We start from the raw sequence: 23,964 nt of genomic DNA on the forward strand, positions 1-23,964 counted from the left end.
TATATATATATATATATATATTACAGCCAACTCCTGCCCTGCCCGAAGAGAACAGTTACAGATTCACCAAAGAGAGAGAGTGCTCATTTTCTCTCTTCTTAGATGTTCAACATTAATCTGTAACTTACCCTCATCAGCTGGTAGATCATCCGCGAGGTTAACGCCCCTCTCCCGATAATCTGCCAGCTCCGTCTGAAAGCTCCACGAGCTCAACCGCCACTGAGCCTCAGCCCGAGCGGGAACCGGAACCGCGGGGTTTAGATGCCGCGCCCACTTTCCTCGAGAAGTGGGTCAGACGAGAGCAGAGAGTTCTGAAAGGAAAACTCTCAGTTTGCGCAAAAAACTCCCTCGAGAGCTTCCCGCGAATGCTCTTCTCTCAGGCAGAACACGCACAGATCGTGTGAATCCTCCAGTGTCAAATATCTGGACACAAGTCGGCACACTCGCGCAAAGTGTTTCTCCACGTCTCTGCGCGCTTAATCGTTGATACTATCAAACAGGCAAACAGTCCCTGAAGACGAAAAGATGTTGTCACGGTTTCAAGGCGCCCTTCTTATACATCCAGATTGACGCGCTCATCATTCAAGCTGATGATGCACGGGCTGTCGCCGGTCAACCTGATTACTGTGAGTTGATATTTGATTTCAGACACCTGTCACGCCTGAGGCGTTTCCCCATTGCGTCATTCGACGTATTGTTGAGTTCCCTTCGAAAGGGAACTACCACATTGGCTCCTAAGGGACTGCCTCTTGACGGCCCAGAAAGTCAGTGAAGAAAATGGAAATCTAAGGAAGTCTCGTTTCTGGCCTACAAGGAAGAAAAGGAATAGTCGAATAAACTCGTTATTTTTGTTTGTTTTTTCGCACAAAAAGTATTCTCGTCGCTTGATAAACATATAGTTGAGCCACGGTAGTCACTTATTTAAACATTTTCTTCATTGACTTTCTGGGCCGTCAAGAGGCAGTCCCTTAGGCAGCCAATGTGGTAGTTATACAGCTCTCAAATTTAATCAAAAATATCTTCATTTGTGTTCCGAAGACGAACGAAGGTCTTACGGGGTTGGTACAGCATGGGGGTGAGTAATTAATGACTTAATTTTCATTTTTGGGTGAACTAACCCTTTAATTCTAACTCATTCAACCTAATACTCCTAATATAAACACAATTAATTTATGCCGTAATTCTGAACCTCTTGGCTTGCACTACTAATCCTAACCAAATGTACCCATGTGTATCCTATGCATGTAAAAACTCATTTCCGTGTATAAATTGCACAATAAACCGATAAACACACGCTACGCTATGCTATGCATGCTATAGAGACGCATTTAGTGTGACCGGGTTGATATACAGTATCTATGGCAACCAAACTTCACTGGTGAGACAAACATGCGACGAACTGACGTTCAGGATGACATTTTGGCAAGGGAAAAACTGATAAGAAAATGTAACAGAACATTGTAGAAATGTAGTGGAGTAGAAAGTATAATAATTGCTGCAAAACGGCGCCACATCGAAGGATGAACGACTTCAAGCTGAATCTGTCCGAGCTTGTACGTCTCACACAGAGCGTAAAAATACAGGATATTTTACGGGAAAATACTAAAACGGGAAGACAGCGGGAAAAGAGATAAAATACGTGAGAAACCCAGAAAAAAAAAAAACAGGAGGGTTGACAGCTATGCTTAAGTAAAGTAGTAAAGTACAGATATGTGAAAAACATACTTAAGTAAAGTAACAAACTATTTGTACTTCGTTACATTCCACCACTGGTATTTTGTGCCTGCTGTTTTATGAGTAATGCTTTTGTTCATAATCAATTGGCATAACCTTCTTTTGGACTACTATCCACCTTTTTCTGTTCTAAACAATGCGCGCTTATTAAAGTGCTTGCGATTGGATTCCACCTCTGCTTCCTTCTTGCCGTATCATAACAGGTTGTTTCAGGAATTGCGGCTGTGTTCTGAAATAAGTGAATATTTGTTTGATAACATGCAGATGTTGTGTGTTAGATAATAGCTGCTCATTTTTAGTTTTGTGGGTCTAAGACTGTGTAGTTTGTCACAGTGTATTTTATTCACTGCCAGACAAGTTTACAGGGCCTGAAATGGAAACACAGAATTAACCATCCCGCAGCCATTGGACCTTGGAGGAAATGGATCCTGTGCTTTCAGTCACAGCTGCCTCTGTTCAGATGCTTTACACCAATTGCCCTTCAGTCGCTGTGTGAGAGTGAAATCTTTCCTGAGCAGTGGGTTTCCTCAAGGTCTTCCTTTAGCTCTCCTCTTTCAAAAGCGTACAGCCACTCGGGTGTGAATTAGAGCTATTTTTTGATCCTGCATCTTCAGCATCTGATTTTAGACATTTTCTTTAAATAAAAGGGGATGTTTAGGGAGTTTGGGGTGGAATATTAACTACTATTTTTGGAAATGGTAAGCAGTATGTGTACAGTGCATATCATGCATATATTCTATAAGGCTAGTTTTCTAACAACAAATATACAACCTTGGGAGCAGAGATCCACGAATAAAGGGAACAGGAGGACCATCATCTGGGAGCATTTAATTACTGTTCATCAATGGTTTTGCATGTTTTATTAACATGAGTAAAGGCTGGATGCACTACACAGCTTTGCCCTAATTTCAGTCACTAGAGGGTATGCGTGACGTCACCGTTGGCCGGAGTGACTGGTAATGCCCACGAATGGCAAAAAGACTTGCGGAAGCATTGGTTTTCAGTGTGAATGCCACGAAAAACACAAAAACACAACTAAAATGGGAAAGAGCTTTGAGATTTACTGTATAAATTTGACAAAGCAATCTGAGGTATATTTTTATAGACTGCTGAAAGGTACAGAAAAGAGAAGTCAATGGATTGCTGCAATTCATAGGAAAAAAAAAATGGACTCCAAGCAGTGAAACTGCAAATCCATGTTTTGTAAGATAACATGAACTTGAACTTTGGGTAAAATCATAACCTATATATTGTACTGTTATATATTCTATTGGCAACTCAAACACTGACACAAACTATACACGTATTTACAGCCCATTCTCACCCCCAAGGCGTCACTTAACTGACGCCTTGGGAAGCATTTGGACATGCTTCAATATCTGACGCTTTAGGCGCCCTTTAGCGTCAGTTAGATGACGCCCTGGGATCGCGTGTACCCTACCCCCACCCCACACCTAAACCTAACCGCGTCCTCTAACTGACACTTTCCTTTAGCGTCAGTTAGATGACGCCGTAGGATCGCGTCATGTAAGTGACGCTAAAGGGCGCCTAAAACGTCAAATATTGAAGCATGGTCAAAGGTGACGCCTTGGGGTGAGAATGCGTTGGTATTTAAGGTTAGATGATATGATGATGTATGATATGCACTCACATAAAGGATTATTATGAACAGCTGTTCAATTTCTAATTAATGCAATTGTCTAATCAATCAATCAATCACATGGAAGTTGCTTCAATGCATTTAGGGGTGTGGTCCTGGTCAAGACAATTTCCTGATTTCCAAAATGAATGTCGAAGAAATATGATTTAAGCAATTTTGAGTAACATGGTTGTTGTTGCCAGACGGGCCGGTCTGAGTATTTCACAATCTGCTCAGTTACAGGGATTTTCAAGCACAACCATTTCTAGGGTTTACAAAGAATGGAGTGAAAAGGGAGAAACATCCAGTATGCGGCAGTCCTGTGGGTGAAAATGCCTTATTGATGCTAGAGGTCAGAGGAGAATGGGCCGACTGATTTAAGCTGATAGAAGATCGACTTTGACTGAAATAACCACTCGTTACAACCGAGGTATGCAGCAAAGCATTTGTGAAGCCACAACACGCACAACCTTGAGATGGATGGGCTACAACAGCAGAAGACCCCACCGGGTACCACTCATCTCCTCTACAAATTAGAAAAAGAGGCTACAATTTGCAAGAGCTCACCAAAATTGGACAGTTGAAGACTGGAAAAATGTTGCCCAGTTTCATAAGTCTCAATGTCTATTCAGACATTCAGATGGTAGAGTCAGAATTTTGCGTAAACCGAATGAGAGCATGGATCTATCATGCCTTGTTACCACTGTGCAGGCTTGTGGTGTTGGTATAATTGTGTGGGGGATGTTTTCATGGCACACTTTAGGCCCCTTTGTGGCAATTGGGCGTTGTTTAAATGTCACTGCCTACCTGAGCATTGTTTCTGACCATGTCCATCCCTTTATGGCCACCATGTATCAGTCCTCTGATGGCTGCTTCCAATAGGATAATACACCATGTCACAAAGCTCTAATCATTTCAAATTGGTTTCTTGAACATGACAATGAGTTCACTGTACTAAAATGACCTCCACAGTCACCAGATCTCAACCCAATAGAGCATATTTGTGATGTGGTGGAATGGGAGCTTCGTGCCCTGGATGTGCATCCCACAAATCTCCAACAACTGCAAGATGCTATCCTATCAATATGGGCCAACATTTCTAAAGAATGCTTTCAGCACCTTGTTGAATCAATGCCACATAGAATTAAGGCAGATCTGAAGGCAAAAGGGGGTCAAAAACAGTATTAGACCTTGTATAATGAACAAATAATTTAAATGTATGGGAACACCTAATATAATAAAACAATACCTGAATTAAAAATGGAAGCAAAATCTCAGACTGAATTTATAATAATTTTAAACTGGTGTCAGAATAAACCCCAGAACTAGAATGAAATGAAACATTCGCTTAAGCACAAGAAAAAGACATCTCCTGTGAATACTTTCTCCCACGCCAATGGGTTCATGATTGGGCCAGTGGGTGCTTCGTACATTTCTGTGAGGAAATGTTTTATGACAGGGGGTTTGTGCAGTGACGTCAGTTTCACAATATGCCTAAAGAAGTCGAACCTTATCCTAATGAAGTCAAACAATGTGCCACTCTCACAGTAAAGTTAAAACACATCATATAACAATTACAGAATATGGTTTAAGCTCACAAATAAAATTAAATGAGATTTGCAAATAAAAATATATATATATATCCAAATGTGTTTTATGACACAAACACAACTCTGCCAGGCATTTATTTGTGAATCGTTCAGTACATTTCTAAATCACTGCGCGCATTTGTGAATTGCTTCTTGTGCATTTGTAAATCCCCTCACGCACCTATGGATTTTGAAACACTTCTAGCATCGACATGCAGACAAATCCACAAAAAGCGGACTTAACCCACTGTTTCCTCAAGCCATTCAGACAACGGGCACATTGAGCCAACCAATCATAGCAGATAGCACGTTCTCGCTACAACCAATAAAGTCAGGCTTTACAATCAGGGTGGTCTTGCCCTAAAATAACTTTGCTCATTCATCTGCATTTTGGCTCAAATAAGAAGGGTAAGGCTAAGGCCCATAAAATTGCTCCAGTAAAATATGTTTAAAATTTGGATTTCGTTAGAGTTGTTAGACCATTAGCTGTGTATAAAAGCAAGACACATTTTTATGAGCCTTTGAAAATGCCAGAGAAAAAGTGTTTACATCTCTGTTAGGAACAACGTGTTGCGTTATTCATGATTAAACAGAAAAGCATCAATAAGTTGCTGACTAATGAATAACTGGATTCAACCTTGTCATGAATACATGGGTTTGTGTAATAAAGGTGAAATTCCTGTCACAACAGCTTTTCCCACGTCTTCAAGTTAATATTCAGCAGGTCTGTGGATCTAATGATCTATAAAGCATTAAACATGTATCATGCATTTAAAAGTGAAATGCCAGCAGGCAAGCGATTTCATATGAACATTTCATATGAATCAGACTTAATAATATCTTATGGTAAAAGTTACTTACAGCATTCAAAATAAATGCAAAGATGTATTTTTCAGTATTGCATTATCCACTCAAAACCCCAGTACACGCTGCTACATCTCCATGCTGGTCATTTGGGCTGATATTTAGTATTCTAAATAATAATGTATGTCCTATAGCTATTTGTCACCACATTTGTGCTTTAAAAGACAAAATGATTAGTTTTTGTCATTTCTTGCATCGTTTCTACCCCGTGTGAGGCTGTCTACACTGGACAAAGCAAATGTGCAAAGTATTTGTCCTTAGTGTAGTTGTGTGTAGTAGCCGCTACTTCAGAAGAAGAACCGGCATTTGTCTACTATCAATGAATCACGCTGCGCCACGTCCAGTATAGACACTATCACTAATTATGAATTTTCATGCAGTCAGCTCGATAAGAAAGATTATAGACACGTCATATATATCTGTAAGAAAACAGACATCATGGGCAAAATGTGCTAACATTTTCTTGTGGTGTGAGTTGTGTTAAAGGTGTAGTTCACTTTTCAAAAAACTTTTGCTGATAATTTACTCCCATGTCATCCAAGATGTCCATGTCTTTCTTTCTTCAGTTGAAAAGAAATTAACGTTTTTGATGAAAACATTCAATCAACACTTCAGTGGGAACCACACGGTTCATGGTCCAAAAGACACTTTCAATACAAATTGCAAACTGTTCAAAGGACTTTAAACGATTCCAGACGATGAATAAGGGTCTTATCAAGCGAAACGATCGCTCATTTAAAAAATAAAAATAAAAAAAAAACAAAGTTTAAGTTTTCTAAGCGCAAATGCTCGCCTTGCTCTGTACTGTGATGCACATTTGTGACACTCCTGAAAAAACGAATCTTTTTCCGAGTCAATTCGTTCATTTCGTTCGTTGAATGAGCCAAATAATTCAGAAAAAGATTTGTTCATTTTGATGAACGAGTTCGAACAGGAGAGTCACGAACGTGCGTCATAGAACAGAGCAAGGCGACTCTTTGAGCTTATAAGACTTAAAACTTTGCCATTTATTTATTAAATGAGTGATCGTTTCGCTTGAAAAGACCCTTATTCCTTGTCTGGTGTCTTTTAAAGCCCTTTGAAGCTGCACTGAAACTGTCATTTGGACCTTGAACCGTTTGGTTCCCACTGAAGTGCATTATATGGAGAAAAATCCTGGAATGTTTTCATCAAAAACCTTAATTTCTTTTCAACTGAAGAAAGAATGACATGGACATCTTGGATGACATGGGGGTGTGTAAATTATCAGCAAAGGTTTTTTTCAAAAGTGAACTACTCCTTTAAAGGGTACATATCATGCTTTTAGATCATTCATTTTTACTTATAAATCATACATTTGTGGTCTATATAAAGCATAACTGCAATGCTTGGGTCTGAATTCCTCATTATTATAGCTCCACAGGACCCTTTTCTACCCCTTTTCTGATGTGCGTCTGTGAGCAAGTCGTTTAAATGCGGCCCCTTTAAATAAAAAGAAGTTGCGTCTTTCCCCGCCCGCTCTACAGGTCGCTGAGTTCACGGTTGGTTCAACTCCCCCCTTTCGGCCATTATTGTAGTTTGATAAGAGATATATGATTACTATAGCTTCAAAGAACATTTTTATTCACACGTTAACAAAATGTCAACAACGGAAGACTTGTCCATCAAGCCTTACATATTCGAGCCAGAGCAAGCAATTTGAAAAAGACGACGACGAACCTGCAGAACAACGTCTTCATATGGATGCAGTGGTAAGTTAACTATTTTGTGTTTTTAGTGAAAGTCGACTATTTCTCTTGTTAAAACAAGCACACTGACAAGATAAATGACTACGGCCTAATCTTACCACTAAAAAAATCTGTATTGATAATAATATGATAACTTGCGTTTAGAAAAGCATCAGAAAAAACAGCAGCTAAATGATAGAAGGAATTTAAAGGGATAGTTCACTTTGAAATTAATTTTTGATATGTTTTAGCTTGCCTCAAGGGAATCCAAGACGTAGGTGTCTTTGTTTCCACAGCATTTTCAATTTTGACATTTTTTGGTCAAACCGTTGTTGTCTGTCAGTCATACATTGGAGGTGAAGGGGGTCCTCAATCGGTTCACCTCAAAGAGCATGCACAGAGAAGTCAAAATTAAACATGATTTAATGACTCGTACATGTAAGTACACATTGATGCCCTAAGACACGAAACAAGCGGTTTGTGTGAGAAAACGAACAGTATTTATATCGTTTTACCTCTTGTAATCATAGCCATGACAAAATGATCGGACGGCATGGGCGCTTCGGTCTGCACATGCGCTTGATGTGATTGTTTGCGCGCCTACGTCACTCTTTGTTTATACAGAGATTTCGGAAGTTTTACCTTTCACTAAACATATTTAGATATACGGGAAACCACAATGGAAGACGATTTCGGTATATCTAAATATGTTTAGTAAAAGGTAAAACTTCCGAAATCTCCGCGTAAATATTGAGTGACATCACACGCAAACGATCACTTCCGGCGTAACATTGAACTGATTCAGTTCGGTTCAGTTAGACATTGAACAACTGATTCAGATCACTTGGATTACACGAGGTAAAAACGATATAAATACTGTTCGTTTTCTCACAAAAAACGCTCGTTTCGTGTCTTAGGCCATCAATGTGTACTTACATTTACGAGTCATTAAATTGTTTAATTTTGACATCCTGTGCATGCTTTTTGGTGGATCCCCTTTGCCTCCAGTGTATGACTGATAGACAACAACGGTTTGACTGAAAAATGTCAAAATTGAAAATACTATGGAAACAAAGACACCTACATCTTGGATGCCCTTGAGGTAAGCTAAAACATATCAAAATTAATTTCAAAGTGAACTATCCCTTTAACGTTGCCCCTAATTCAGACGATCGACAAACCCTTCTTTATACTGGCGGAGGTTGTTGAAGTGGGGATCCTTGAAGTGCTTCAGGTCACTACATCCAACAACCGAACATTTTGACTTGCCCTCTCGTAACTTCTGCATCATTGAGCTTGAACTACAAAATTGTAGCGAGAAATAATAATGGCGGATTGCTCGAAGTGTTGGGCCAGTAGTCAATGTCCTCATTTATCAGTTCCGCTTCAAATACTGTGACGTAATTGTTCAAAAAACGTAATAAAGAACAGAAAAATCTGAATAGGTTGAAAAATATGACCAAAACAGAATATAAAGATATAAACGAAGCACCTGAGGAGAATAATTTCATCTTTTCTGAACTTATAAACACTCCAAAACAACAAAATGCATTTAAGTGCTAAAAAAGTGGATTTTGCATGTCCCCTTTAAGAGTGACTGAATCTGCTAGGAAGAACATCAGAGCCGCCACGATCTCGAATCGTAAATATTTAACATGAATATTCAACATTCCTCTATTGTGTGGCTGACAGAAGACTCGCCCACTGCTGTAATGTCCAAGTTCACACTGTCTCGACCACTTCACCAACATTTTTCTTTTTTCTCCCGTGAGTTTTCTGTAAAAAGCAGTCCATACACTATAAGCGCCATTTCTTCTTGCCTGTCATCCGCACGAGATTTCCCATTTTCACGACTCTGTTGTTTGTGAATGGAATCTGTTAGTGTGTGTTGTGCTTTTCCTAGTCACATATCACTCCACACACTATGCAACAAAACGGTTAAATCTATGATTTCGCATCGTAATGTTTGTGGTCGCTCACATTAGAAAATTCTTATAAGATTTTAAAAAAGCGTTTGAAAAAGTGTGGCCCCAGCCTACATAAACAGATATGACCCAGTGCAGTTTTAGGGCTCTGTTTTTTTTTGTTTTTTGTTTTTTTTGTTTTAGTTTTTTTCAGCGAGCACTTCATTTGAAGCTTGAATTGCTAATGACCCACCTGAGCACACAAGTGTAAAATCCATTGTCCTCCATCTCTGCTGAGCGGAACCAAATGGAATCTCCCTCCTTGCTCAGCCGATGACCCGAGAATATGATTGGCTCCTCAGAATCACCCTTGTTCCTGTACCAGATGAGCCGCAGCTTGGCATTCTGGGCCACGCTATAGTTGGTGCGTATGTAGCTGTAGAACAGAGCGCATTTCACCCTCAGAGGCTCTCCGGCCAACACACGATACGTCTTCAAGTCCACTGACCAGTCTATGCATCCGTCAACTGTAAGAGAGAGAGAAAATTCAACAATTTATAAAGACAAAGAAAAAAAAAACATACAAACAAAAAAAACTATTACATTCATCAAACACGATTGCCTGGTTTCACAGACAAGGTTTAAGCCTTGTCCCAGACTAAGCAACTTGTGCTGTCATATCTTAAAATATGTCAGTGCTATTGTTTTGTCTCAAAATACACAGCATTAATGGTGTTTTCTAAAGCACACAAAAGCCACTGAAATGTCTAAATTGAACTAAGGCCAAATCCGGGCTTAATCTAAGCCCTGTCTGTAAAAACCAGGATGATGTTTTTTTAATATAGAGTGCTTAGTTTGGGAAAAGGATAGATTTCTGGAGTCTAAAACATACGATGAATGGCAAAGAAAATGATAAGAATAAATTTGAAGTGTAAAGTATGTGTAGAGAAGTGTAGCTGTTTTTTGTTTGTTTTTTTAACACGTTGCTATGTCAAGGGCATGCTGTTACATGTGTGTCCTTTGTTTCCCCCGTTCCTTGTGTATTTGGTTCAGTCCTGTTTCCATTTTCCCGCTCCTCGTTACTGTTTAGTTAATTCACCTGTGTTTAGTTACTTTGCCCTCTCTGTGTATTTAAACCCTGTGTTCTCCCTCACTCCGGTGTAGGTGTGTTATCCTCTGCCCGTCTGTCTGCCTGTATCCGTTTGTTGTTTTGCTCTATTAAGTAAAGTCTATTGTTTTTTGGAAGTCCTGTTCTCCTCACCCAGACAGCAAACTGACATTGAATCAACGTGGAAACGACGTCTCTCATGACATTGAAACAACGTTGATTTTGCTCATCGAATTAACATTGAACCAACGTCAGATGCGGCATTCTTCAAAGCTAAATGAAAATCGAAAATTGGTTTGCTTTCATAACGTTGAAACAACGCGTTGATTTCAAGTTGATTTTCCGTTAGTTTTGAAAGAATGACGCGTCTGACGTTGGTTCAACGTTAATTCGATGAGCAAAACAATGTCAGATCAACGTTGTTTCGATGTCATATTTCCATGTTGATTCAATGTCAGTTTGCTATCTGGGCATCCTTCCCTGCACAAACCAGACCGTAACACAGCTTTGTTGATTATAATGGAGCTTAATAGCAAAATATTTTTGAAATTCTATTCCCATTATAGGTGAAAATGAATGTCCTACTATACACTTCTATCGTGGAGCCGTTGTTTTAGCCTATATCTGTATAGCAGCCTATAGCACCCTCAGTGATTTGGTTCCGTAACCAGGCCTGCACAGAACTTCTCAATACAAATCATTTCAAAACAGCTTTACAGAAACTAGTGATGTTCATTTTTATAATACCTTAAAGTTTAATTGTCCACACTGAGGAGTTTAGAGATGGGAGATTAAGACCGTTTATATTCGGTGATAATATAAAGGTTGTTCAAGGATGTTTCTATAATTTTAAGTCAATGAGCCCAACCCCAGCTCTTAATATACTGTATGGCTTTGGTCCCACCTTAAAATTAAATATATTTTCATCCAGCAGGTCAAAATCGTACATCCAGTTGTAATTTAAATGTAATTGCACACCATGATTTGAAGTATAATTTATGCATTATTAATTTATCCTGTATACCTTGTAACAATTGGACTGATCAAACAAACCATTGCTCCATTTAATCTTCGCACGCACCCCTCCCCCCTAGGCAGACTCTCTGATTTCCCCACTGAGAATTATCACCGTTTTGCTCCACTCATACACTTCAAACACACTTGGGACATTGATTGTTCTTAATGAGAGAACAGTACAGGATACAAGAAACAGACATGCAGTCCCATACACTCTAACAATGCTGGATTATTTCAACCTATATTTGGATCAAATATCGACAAACCCAGTAATGGACTACTTGCACTGAGCATCGCGACGCACTTCCGTTTCGAAACAATATATATCACTTATTTCCGGTTACGTTTACTTTCAATGTACTGCGGGCAATGAGTTGAACAAACACCACCTAAAATGAGTGTCTGTAATAAGATTTTATATTTTGGACATTTTTTTTGACAGAAGAAGGGATATTCTGATGTTTACCGTGTGCAGAATTTTCAAAACTCATCGGAACATTAAGTTCCAAACCAAGCCAATACGAGAAAGCTGCGGCTGTTAAAAATACGCCATTATTTGGTTGGCACCTCGCGATCATTCATTCATTCATTCATTCATTCAACTATTTTAAAAAGACAGGAATAAAGCACCAATGCACACTTTTTATTAGTCAAATTCATTAAAAAATGTAAATTCAAGAATAGAATATAAGTAGGCTAATACTGTTGTTAATGAGAAGACAGAAGACTGCTGCAGGTTAGTGGATAAATATATTTAGCCTATTTATTATTCAGAATCGAACGGTTAGAAAGAAAATATATTTATAGGAACATTTCAACAGGCTCAAGATAATTAATACAGAGATCGTTATTCATTGTTTTAATCAATTGGCATCCATAAAACGTAGTGATAATCTGCATTCTCATGTATGGACGTGCGATGAGCACTCTAACCGGAAACTCCCGGTATGTAATAAGCAGAACGCGGAAGTAGTTGTGCTAGTAGTGCATTGGGTTAACATTTTAAATGACATTTTTAACCCAAAGTTTGGGTTTGTCCATATTTTACCCAAAATTGGGTTAAAACATCCCAGCATTTTTTAGAGTGTAGAAATGGAATTATCTTCACTTATTCATTGAAAAATCTCTCACAAAATGCCCAGTACATTTTGTGTATTATTACTGTTTGTATATTGTCTTTTTATATTGTATATAGTGGTATGCATGCCTGATGTGTACATTATTCAACCAGAACAGAGTCAACTAACTCCACAAGTTCACAATAGCTTCTTCATTTAACACTTAACAAATCGATTGCAAATTCAGCACCATCGGAACAAATTATCAAGACATTCTCTACGCCACACGCACTTTCCAATTTACCCATGTATATTTGTTTAGATTAGTTGTGTTCGTGATTTAGTTAAACAAAACTTTTGTGTACATTCTTACCAGTTGATTCTCGTCTGCTTATAAATCAATGTCAATTGTACAGTTCAAAGCTGCATGCTAAGGATGAGTTATTTTTCTGTGACCACAGAAAATATCCTTTCTGAAGAGTTGATAGACGATTAAAGGAGAACTCTGGCGCAAAATGAACCTTTGGTCTAATTACACATTGGTACATAGTCAACCGTACTCTGAGATTTGTTTTCATGATTATCGAAAGTAACGAGTTTTAGCTCTAAAACTGTTTAGCTTATAATGCTAGTATATGGGGCATAGAGTAATGAAAATAAAAATTGCTAGTTAATACCACTAACAAGGCTCAAAATAGCCCCACACTAACACAGTAGCATAATCAGGGTCCCTAAATGCAAAACGAAGCATTGAGAAATTGTACAGACCATTTAATAAGAAGATATTTTATGAAGACAGTCCACTTCGCGAATACAAGCAGGAGCCATCTTTGGAAAACAGTCTCGAGCAGCCGAACCACGAACGCCGCCATCTCACCAGCGCACTTGGCTCAGCGTTCGTGCTGATCAAGGAGTCTAGTAATTGCTATTACTCTGAACAAACTCTCTGCTCCTCACCACGGTGCGTCTCAGGTGATGCGGTAATCACTCCGCCCAAGTAGCAATGCTTCGCCTTCTGAGAATATAGTTCCCAATATTTATACGGTCAAAAGACGGCTGTGTCTCATTTGATCTTGTTATTTGTACACTCTGTGACTAAAAAAAAAAAATCACAACATGTAAATAGGAAAATGTTTACATTATTTTGACACTCATTGGGATTAGTACAGTATGCTAGCTGGAGCCATTTAAATCTAGTCTTTGAACTAAGCTAGAGTGTGGTTTAAGCTAGCGATGCATCAGATACAGTTACTAGTGTTGGGCGATATGCTCCATTTTCATATCGTCCTATCGTCAGCCTGTGAGATCGGCGATACACGATATTATCGTGAGGGGGCGGGGCTAACTTATTTGATTATTAACTTGATTATTTAGCCTACTCAACTCATTAATTTGCTTGTTTTATTAGCCTACTTCGTTTTATATACGAGAATCTTTTTTCTATTTTGCTAGCAAAGGTGGAGTGTTTATTAATACGATCAGGTTATTTCCTGGTATAGTGAGGTAAAAAAAAGAGATCCTAATCCTTTTGTTTGTCAACGGGAAATTTACGGACACATTAGCCTATCCTCATGCCGTTACATGCAGCATTTTGACTAGGGTCTATTTCTGCACGAGATGAAAACACGTTTTAAAAATTTCTTGGGTCAGAAAAAGTCGGAGTTTACGATATGTGCCCCCCTACCAGTGCGCTCTCCGCGCACTTCACATGCGCACTTCAGTAAGCACGAAGTACGCGGGTTAATGTGTTTTAAATGCCGATAGAAACAAGAGCAAGGGCCAAACGTCTAGCTGAGTCGATCGGTTTATACTTATAGTTATGACTTGACTCTGATAAAGGAAACGTTTACATGACCACATGCATTGTCAAGTTTATTCAACATAATCAGGTTAAGAACGTCGTCGCATGTAAACGCGCTCAATCTCTGAAAGTGAAAGTAAAAACGGACTGCTTTCGGCATCTGCATTAACGCCGCGTTCCCTCAGAGACGACGATGATAACGGTAACTATAATACTATTTTAGTGATATTATTATTATTAATACTATTTAGTAATTGTATTGTTTTTAGTGTTAGTGTCATTAAACGTTTTGTTAATGTGTTACGGAAACAAATACTGACGAACAACGATGCCGTTTTCATCTTGGATCTGTAGGAAATTGAATTTTGCGTCTGTTAAAACGAGCACACTTGATAATTTGTGAATGGATCACCTTGCAATTAAATTTTGATGTGGGATGTTTTTTAGTCTGTTTTAAAAACATTCTCTTAGAGGAGTCCTCATTAGTGTGTGTGTTGTTGCAATTGTTATTCATTTAATAACAATACTAGCTTTATAATAATAATAATAGGCCTAATAATAATAATTTAATACATTATGGTAAAACGAGCCAATTATCATTATTGATATCGTCAAAGGCATCTGCCATCGGCGATATGTCAGACTATCGTCGATACACGATACTATCGTCTATCGGCACAACCCTAACAGTTACTGCACGCATAGAGATAAAAAAAAAAGGTATGGACTTATCTAACTGGAAGATACAGTGAATAAGCTTAAGTCCCAAGAAGTCGACATGTTCCTTTAAGATTGTCAGTCCAAATTCGATTTGTGTGGATATCCGATTGAAATCTGTACCGATTTAGCAATTGTTAAGGCCAAAAAAATATATACTATTTATACATAAAAATACAAATACGCTTAGAGCTAATATAATAATGATAATAAACTTTATTTTATATAGTGCCTTTAAAAGTAGCATCTGAAAGCACTTTACATAAAATAATGAATTAAAAGGATACACATAACAGTCAAGGCAGTAAAAACTAAACAAGCTATAAAAATAAAAAAGCCAATATACAGAGTAATCACACGAATCACAAAAGCCACCCTAAAAGGTAAGTTTTAAGGGACAGTTTAAAAACTTGAAGGGATTCTTGCATTCCTAATCTCAAAGGGCAGGGAATTCCACAATTTAGGAGCCAAAGAATAAAAAGCCAGATCACCCATAGTTTTTAGCCATGTTGTTTGGACAGTTAAAATACCAGCTTCAGAAGATCGTAAAGCACGTGTAGGAGTGTAGGGGGTTAAGAGCTCACACAAATATTGAAGGACCAAATTATTCAAGGCCTTATAAGTGAGCATGAGAATTTTAAAATCAATACGAAAACTAACAGGAAGTCAGTGATTTTTTTCCAGGATAAGTGTGATGTGCTCCCTTGCACTAATCCTAGTCAGAACTGTAGCAGCTGAATTTTGTACCAACTGTAATTTACTTAGGGTAGCTTTAGAAACTCCAGCCAGCAAAGCATTACAATAATCAATACTTGAACAAACAAAAGTGTTAATTAACCTCGAGCTACAGAGAAAGTCAACAGAGCATAATTTGTCAATGTTTCTGAGATGAAAAAAAAAAAGATATTTTGACTGTTACGAACATGATGTCAAATGTTCAAATGTTAAATTAGCGTCAAATATCACACCCACATTTTTTGTTTAGTTTGGAATTTCAAAGCAGACCCATCCACACTTAAGGTTATAGACTCTGCTTTACACAATGGATGAGGTGAACCAATAAGCACCAGTCTTATCACTGTTTAGACAGAACAATTTCAGAACGTTTTCACACCTAAAAGTCCGCACCAAGGTCCGAACCAAAGTTCACGTTATGATACTTTCAGAATGTTTTGGTTTGGTTTCACACTGCAATTATACGAGGGCCCTAAAGAACTTTACGTGACATACTTGCATCCTGTCGTCATCATCGATGTGGGCTGCATCTTGTATTGATTAGTTGTTAGCGTGTTGTCAATTCGGCGGGTAACTTTGACAGCACAAATGAAAAGACACATATCGTTGCAACTATATTGTTATTTTTATGCCATAATTATCTGCAGCACCAACAATACACACGGCTAGTTCAAATTCGCCAAATGAACGTCCTCGTTGCGCGAACATTTTATTGTCGCCGGCAGGAAAGGAGGAGAAGACTGCAAGTTGACTTATTATTATGTCATCACACCATACTTCAATTAAAAACCTCGTCTCCTTCTCTCCCCATGTGCTACCACGGATCATTTTTCCTGCCACCTTCTGTTTTTTCGGCTATGAGGAACTTAACAGTAAAAGGTCTGAAAGTCTGAGCCATACAGAAATGCTTTCACACTAGAAACGAACCGACCTTTGTTCAGTTCCCTATCGAGGGAACTCAACACTGCGTCGATAAAATCGACTCTTTGGGGACGCTCCCTAAGCGTGCGCCTCTGAAGTATGAATGAAACTAATCCAATCCTGATTGGTGTTGCGTCGTGACGTAACATGTGACGGCATACCCGGAAGTATAAAAGTGACGCTGTCACAACACACACTAGCTTTCGCTCTTCAGCAAGCGCTTTATGTTGAAACTGTTTGTCTTATTTGGTGTTGTTTGTCTTATTATTGAAAAGAATGGCCAGTGAGCAGTTCAAGAAGTGTGTGCATCCCTGCCCTCGTTACATCACGGGTGGGGACGCACACTCTCTTTGTGTGAATTGTTTGGGAGTGCAGCACGCACGGGCAGCTCTCGAGGGGGCTGCTTGTGAAATGTGTGAGGCTATGCCTATTAGAGTGCTGCGCTCCCGGCTGGCGTGCTTTGACGAGCACGGTCAGGCTCGCGTTCCCCAGGGTTCCGGTCCCGCATTTGTCGAGGCGATGCGGCGACTGAGATCCTGGGGTTCGCAGCGGGATCTGGCGGAGGAGAGTGAGAATGCTGAGGCATTTTCTCGCTCTCCATCGGCTGATCCCGCGGCCTCTGAGAGTGGTGTGGGAGCCCGCGCTGCGGTTTCTCCTGCCCGCGATCAGGTCCCGATGCTTGAGCTGTCTGCTTCTGAGGAAGTGGACGTGCTCAGCATTGATGCGGACGACCGTGATCTCAGCGCGCCATCACGCGGCCTGAATTATGAGGAGCTGGTGGAGGTTGTGACGCGCGCTGTGGCCAGACTAAACATCAGCTGGCCACAACATGAGCAGGAAACGCAAGTCACAAGTAAAATGGACGAGCGTTACCTGCAGCGCAGGTCACAGCCTCACCGCCGGGGTCTGCCGTTTTTCCCCGATCTCCATAAAGAGATCGCGAGATCGTGGGAAAGACCGCATTCGTCCCGTATTTCGAGTCCCAGTATAATAGATTACAGCAATGTTGTGGGGGCTCGAGATATGGGATATGGGAAGATGCCGAAGGTGGAGGAGGCTTTAGCGAGCTATCTCTCTCCCGAATCGGCGTCTTCCCTAAAGACCCCGGTGTTGCCTAGTAAGCCCTGCAGGGAAACATCTGCATTAGTGGGCAGGGCTTACATGGCGGCGGGTCGGGCTGGTTCATGTCTGCACTCGATGGCGATTTTGCAGGCATACCAGGCCGACCTCCTGAAAGATTTGGATGAGGGGGAGGGGCCTACTCCTGAGGACATCGCGGAGTTGAGGAAGGCCGCAGATTTGTCTCTCCGGGCCACTAGGGAAGCAGCCAGCGCTATTGGCCGCTCTATGGCGGCCATGGTGGCCACGGAGAGGCATCTGTGGCTGAACTTATCTGGAATTAAAGAAAAGGATAGGTCCTTCCTGCTGGATGCGCCGCTTTCGGCTTCTGGCCTGTTCGGCGACGCCGTTAATTCGGTTGTCGACAGGTTTCAGGAGTCGAGGAAACAATCTGCGGCGTTCCAGCAGTACCTCCCCCGGAAAGCGAAGGCCAAATCTAGTAGGGTGGGGCAAAGCGATCAGCCCCAGCCATCAGCCAGCTCCTCCCACAGGGCAGAGCAGAAGGAGAGCGTTTCCTATAGAGCCCCCCCTCCGGGGTCTTGGCAACAGAGGAAACGCTCCCAAAAACCGAAGTCCTCCGGCCAGAGGGGCGACCTGAGGGACGTCATTCAGGCTAGGAGGACTTCGGAAAAGAGGTCCTAGCCACGGCAGGACTTCAGAGGGCTGCCCCCTCCGCAGTGAGACAACCGAGGTTGTTCTCGCAGCGGGGCCCTCTAGGAAAAGATGCAGGTCCGCCGTTAACAGCGTTTCGGGCCGCATCAATTTCCAGCGAAAAGACGATTTTAAAACATCGGTTATGGTCGCAGGGACCGAATCGACTACAGCCTGCCAATATTCAGCTTCAGGTAGTCGAAGAGAATACCCTGAAGACACCAGAGGCCAGCCTCGAGAGGCTGGTACCCTTAGTAGATTTTGTAGAGGGATGGTATCATCTTCCCAACATATCTCCATGGGTCCTGCAGATAATACGAGTTGGGTACAGACTGCAGTTCGCGCACCGCCCCCCCCAAGGTTTCTGGGGTGGTGCTCACTGCGGTGGTCCCAGAGCAGGCTCAGGTGCTGGAACAAGAAGTACAGACTCTGCTGTCGAAAGGAGCCATAGAACGTGTTCTTCCGGTAGACAGGGGGTCCGGGTTTTACAGCCGGTACTTTATAGTTCCAAAGAAGGATGGGGGGTTAAGGCCAATTTTGGATCTCAGTGTGTTGAACCGGTCTCTGAGAAGGTTCAAATTCAGAATGTTGACCATTCCAACAATCGTGAATCAAATCAGGTCCGAGGACTGGTTTGTCACGATAGATCTGAAAGACGCCTATTTTCACATCTCCATCCTTCCATGTCACAGGAGGTACCTGAGGTTCGCTTTCGGGGGCGAAGCATACCAATATCGGGTTCTTCCGTTCGGCCTAGCACTCTCTCCCCGCACATTTACCAAGTGTATGGACGTGGCCCTTGCTCCATTGAGACTTCAGGGGATTCGGGTATTGAATTATCTCGACGACTGGCTTATTCTGGCCCAGTCTCGGGAGATGGCAGTTCGGCATCGAGATGTCGTTCTTGGCCATATTCAAAAATTGGGGTTAAGACTCAATTTGAAGAAGAGTGTGCTAGTACCGTCCCAGGGCACGACCTTTTTGGGAGTCGTGTGGAACTCGGTTACAATGCAGGCACATATGTCTCCCGCACGTATCGAGTCAATTCTGGCGATGGTATCCAGGGTGAAGCTAGGCCAGGCCGTCACTGTGAAACACTTTCAAAGGATGCTGGGCCTCATGGCAGCGGCATCCAACATTATTCCTCTGGGCCTCCTTCACATGAGACCCCTCCAGTGGTGGTTGAAGACCAAGGGGTTCTCACCCAAAGGGAATCCGTTCCGTATGATCAGAGTAACGCGCAAGTGCCTTCAGTCTCTGCAAATATGGAAGAAGCCTTGGTTCCTATCCCAAGGGCCAGTGTTGGGGGTGTCATGTCGCCGGGAAACCGTTTCGACAGATGCCTCCCTTACTGGCTGGGGCGCGGTCATGGACGGCCGCTTTGCCAGGGGTCTGTGGCAGGACCATCATCGCACTTGGCACATAAATTGCCTGGAAATGATGGCTGTGTTCAGGGCTTTGAGGAGCTTCCTCCCAGACCTCAAGGGTCGCCACGTCCTAATACGGACGGACAATACGTCAGTGGTGGCCTATCTGAACCGACAAGGGGGACTCAGATCGCGCCCTCTGTGCAGACTGGCGCATCAGATTATCCTTTGGTCCCAGGGGAAGATATTGTCAGTAAGGGCAATGTATATCCCAGGGGTTCAGAATCGGGGAGCAGACATCCTGTCGAGGCAGGGGCTGAGGCCCGGGGAATGGAGACTTCATCCGGAGGTGGTGAAGTCGATATGGGAGAGGTTCGGACCGATGGAAGTGGATCTGTTTGCGTCTCGAGAGACGTCCCACTGTCCACTTTGGTTCTCCCTCTCACATCCAGCCCCGCTGGGGTTGGATGCCATGGTACAGGCTTGGCCGAAGCTTCGCCTGTATGCTTTTCCCCCGATCGCTCTGCTCCCAGGGGTCCTGGAGAGGGTCCGTCAAGAGGGCATCAGTCTACTTCTGGTTGCCCCGAGATGGCCGACACGAGTATGGTTCTCGGATATAATATCACTCCTCATAGCTCCGCCGTGGCCGATTCCTCTGAGAAGGGATCTATTGTCTCAGGCGGAGGGCACAATCTTCCACCCTCGCCCAGAGTTGTGGAAGCTGTGGGTCTGGCCTCTGAGGGGGTTCAGTACCTGAATGCTGGCTTATCAGCTGAGGTGGTTGAAACCATACTTAGCTCTAGGGCTCCATCTACCAGGAGATTATATGGCCTCAAGTGGAAGGTGTTTCTCACTTGGTGTGAAGAACGAAGGTTGGATTCAGTAAACTGCCCAGTGTCTTCAGTTCTGGAATTCCTTCAGGATCGTTTCTCTGCGGGTCTCTCCCCGTCCACTCTTAAGGTGTACGTGGCTGCCGTTTCGGCTTTCCACGCGCCAGTAGATGGTGGACCTCTGGGGAGGCACCAATTGGTCATTAGGTTTCTCCGTGGTGCTTGGAGGATGAGGCCGGCGACCAGGTCCAGGGTTCCTGCCTGGGACCTGGCGATAGTTCTGGAAGGGTTGTCCCTCGCTCCCTTCGAACCTTTAGAGTCGGCTTCGCCTAAGGACTTAACGCTAAAAATGGTCTTTCTCTTAGCGATTACCTCTCTTAAGAGGGTGGGAGATCTCCAGGCCCTGGCGGTAACGCCAGCTTGCTTGGAGTTTGCCCCTGGCAAAGTAAAGGCCTTTTTGCACCCGAGTCCGGGCTACGTGCCTAAAGTTCCTTCGAGTACGGCTCGCTCTGTAGTCCTTCAGGCATTCCATCCTCCACCTCATGTGTCGGCGGAAGAAGAGAGGCTTCACTTGCTCTGCCCCGTCAGAGCTTTGAGTGTATACCTGGAAAAGTCTGCTTCTTGGAGAAGATCTGACCAGTTGTTAGTATGCTTTGGGTCACCTAAGAGGGGGCTCCCGGCGACCAAACAAACTATAAGTAACTGGATTGTCCAGGCTATTACTGAGGCTTACAAGGTGCGCGGGGTTCCTTCACCTTTGGCCTTTAGGGCTCACTCGACTAGAGGCATGGCTTCCTCTAGGGCCCTTCTGTCGGGAGTACCTCTGCAGGAGATTTGTGAGGCAGCCGGCTGGGCTACCCCGCATACTTTCATCAGGTTTTATAGTCTCAACCTTCCCAGTACGCCCGGTGCACACGTACTCGGCCCTTGCTGAGGGCCTAATCAGTTTCACTCTGGGGCGGGTCTGTTCGGTGCGTGGCCTAGTGGGTACTCATTCCCCAAAGAGTCGATTTTATCGACGCAGTGTTGAGTTCCCTCGATAGGGAACGTCTCGGGTTATGACTATAACCCTTGTTCCCTGAGAAGGGAACGAGACACTGCGTCGTGTTGCCACGCCCCTTTTTTAGACCCTTGAGCGTCTTGCTTCATCGCGAGGCTAGTGTGTGTTGTGACAGCGTCACTTTTATACTTCCGGGTATGCCGTCACATGTTACGTCACGACGCAACACCAATCAGGATTGGATTAGTTTCATTCATACTTCAGAGGCGCACGCTTAGGGAGCGTCCCCAAAGAGTCGATTTTATCGACGCAGTGTCTCGTTCCCTTCTCAGGGAACAAGGGTTATAGTCATAACCCGAGACGTTTTATCCAGACCGAGACTACCTCTTTTTGTCAGACCAAATTCCATCTGTTTGTTCCGGACCGTGGTCCGTAGTAGGTTTCACACCTATAATTTTGATTCAGACCAAACCAAACAAGGTAGGTGTGAAAGGGCCCTTAGACATCCATTTCTTAATCTCAGTAAAACATTGAGAAAGAAAAGACACATATTTTGACCTCAGGTTTTGAACATATATAGATGGGTGTCATCAGCATAAAAGTGAAAGTTAAACCAAGTGTTCTTAAAGTTGGCCAAATGGAAAAAAAGTAAATACTTGTAAGTAATAAGTAACGGGCCTAAAACTGATACCTGGGGAACACCAGAGAGCACCACACCGACTTCAGACTTGCAATCACCCATCACAACAAACTGCTTACGATCAGAGAGGTAGGACTTAAACCACTGCAAAATCAGAAACTCCAAAGACAGTCTCTAAGCGGTTGATTAAAATAGAGTGATCTATAGAGTCAAAAGCGGCACTAAGATCAAGAAGAGTCAGTATAGATAGACGGCCAGAATCAGAAGCCATTAACAAATCATTCATAACTTTGACTAGCACTGTTCCGGTACTGTGGAGTTTGCGAAATCCAGACTGAAGTGCCTCAAAAAGATCATTAGAGGAAAGATGAGAAAGCAGTTGAGAAGCCACTGTTTATTCTAAAAGCTATCAATTATCAATTGATGAACCCACATTTTGACAACCAAAATGTCCAGGCAAAATGGTTTTGGAGTTTGGTTTTTGTGTACATAAACTACAACAGGTAATCATGTCAGTTTTGTGAATGCCAAAGCCTGGTTCACACAGCAGGATTATTAGGCCGATTTTAGTCCCGATTCACCCGTTCCGGCAATCTTAAGGATGCTCCGATTATCGTAAAATAATCTGATCAGATATTCGTGCTGTGTGTGGTGTGTTAAGGCTGTTCTCATCTGCTCGGAAGGATGCCGGGACCACTCCGATCTCAAATCGGGGATATCCAACATTTTTTTGGCCCCATTTCTCCTCATGTGTGGTGTCCCCTGGGGACGAACGAGCTGCCTGTGAACTGTGGCGTGTAGCCAATCAGAAAGCGAGGCGACGAGGAACAGAGGAAGCACCGGCAGGAAACAAAATCAAAACAGCCGGCGGCTGTTTTTTTCCGTTGAAAACAAACTACACACTATCACCACTGCATCCTCTTCATCCGCCATGATTGTTTACTCTGAAGTCACGTTTGATTTCGAGGGATTTTGTGAGATTTTCCGTCTGACCTGGGAATGCTCGGGAGTCAAATCGGTTTGTGTGTGATGTGTTGATTTTTCCGTGTGGCTGCACACCACACACTGTACGACCAAAACTGTTAGACTCGTGATTTTTTATGGTCATGTGTGGGGTCTCTCAGGTTTTGAAAAATCAGCCGACATTTTTAAAATCATCCCGTTTATTATTTAGCCTTTATTGTTTTTAATACTGATAGTTGAATTCTTTAGATCTATATTACTGTGTATATACTGTATATATGCTTTATTTTTTTTACTTTTAATTTAAAACAGTCTCAGCTTTCAGATTCTGTCAATTTTATCACGAAATTCAACAAATAGGCCATTTTGACACTTTTGACTTACTTTTGACAGATTCAATTGGCAGCGTGGATCAAACAGCTTGTTTTCAACTAGACTAATTACAAAAATAAGTAAACATGAATAAATATCAGAAGATATATTGAAAGATAAAGTAGGTCTACCGAAATGTATAATGTCTCAGGAATTTTCTCAACCTCCACTGCGGTTTTGTAACGTTGAGGCAGGAATGAAGCAGAGAGAATCCTAATGCAAGCACTAT

The 23,964-nt window shown here is 42.2% G+C and overlaps 1 protein-coding gene across 2 annotated transcripts in view; it reads right to left on the reverse strand.

Annotated features, from left to right (window-relative positions):
- Positions 1-23,964, reverse strand: part of il1rapl2 (interleukin 1 receptor accessory protein-like 2) — a 501,200-nt gene that overhangs the window by 162,518 nt on the left and 314,718 nt on the right. For both annotated transcript variants that reach the window (XM_089134720.1, XM_089134721.1), the window contains one exon: positions 9,690-9,963. In XM_089134720.1, the coding sequence (XP_088990846.1) occupies positions 9,690-9,963 (274 nt within the window). The remainder of the gene's footprint in view (positions 1-9,689; positions 9,964-23,964) is intronic.

The sequence above is a fragment of the Pimephales promelas genome, chromosome 9 (assembly GCF_988280905.1).
Source record: "Pimephales promelas chromosome 9, fPimPro1.hap1.1, whole genome shotgun sequence".
Lineage (NCBI taxonomy): Eukaryota > Metazoa > Chordata > Actinopteri > Cypriniformes > Leuciscidae > Pimephales > Pimephales promelas.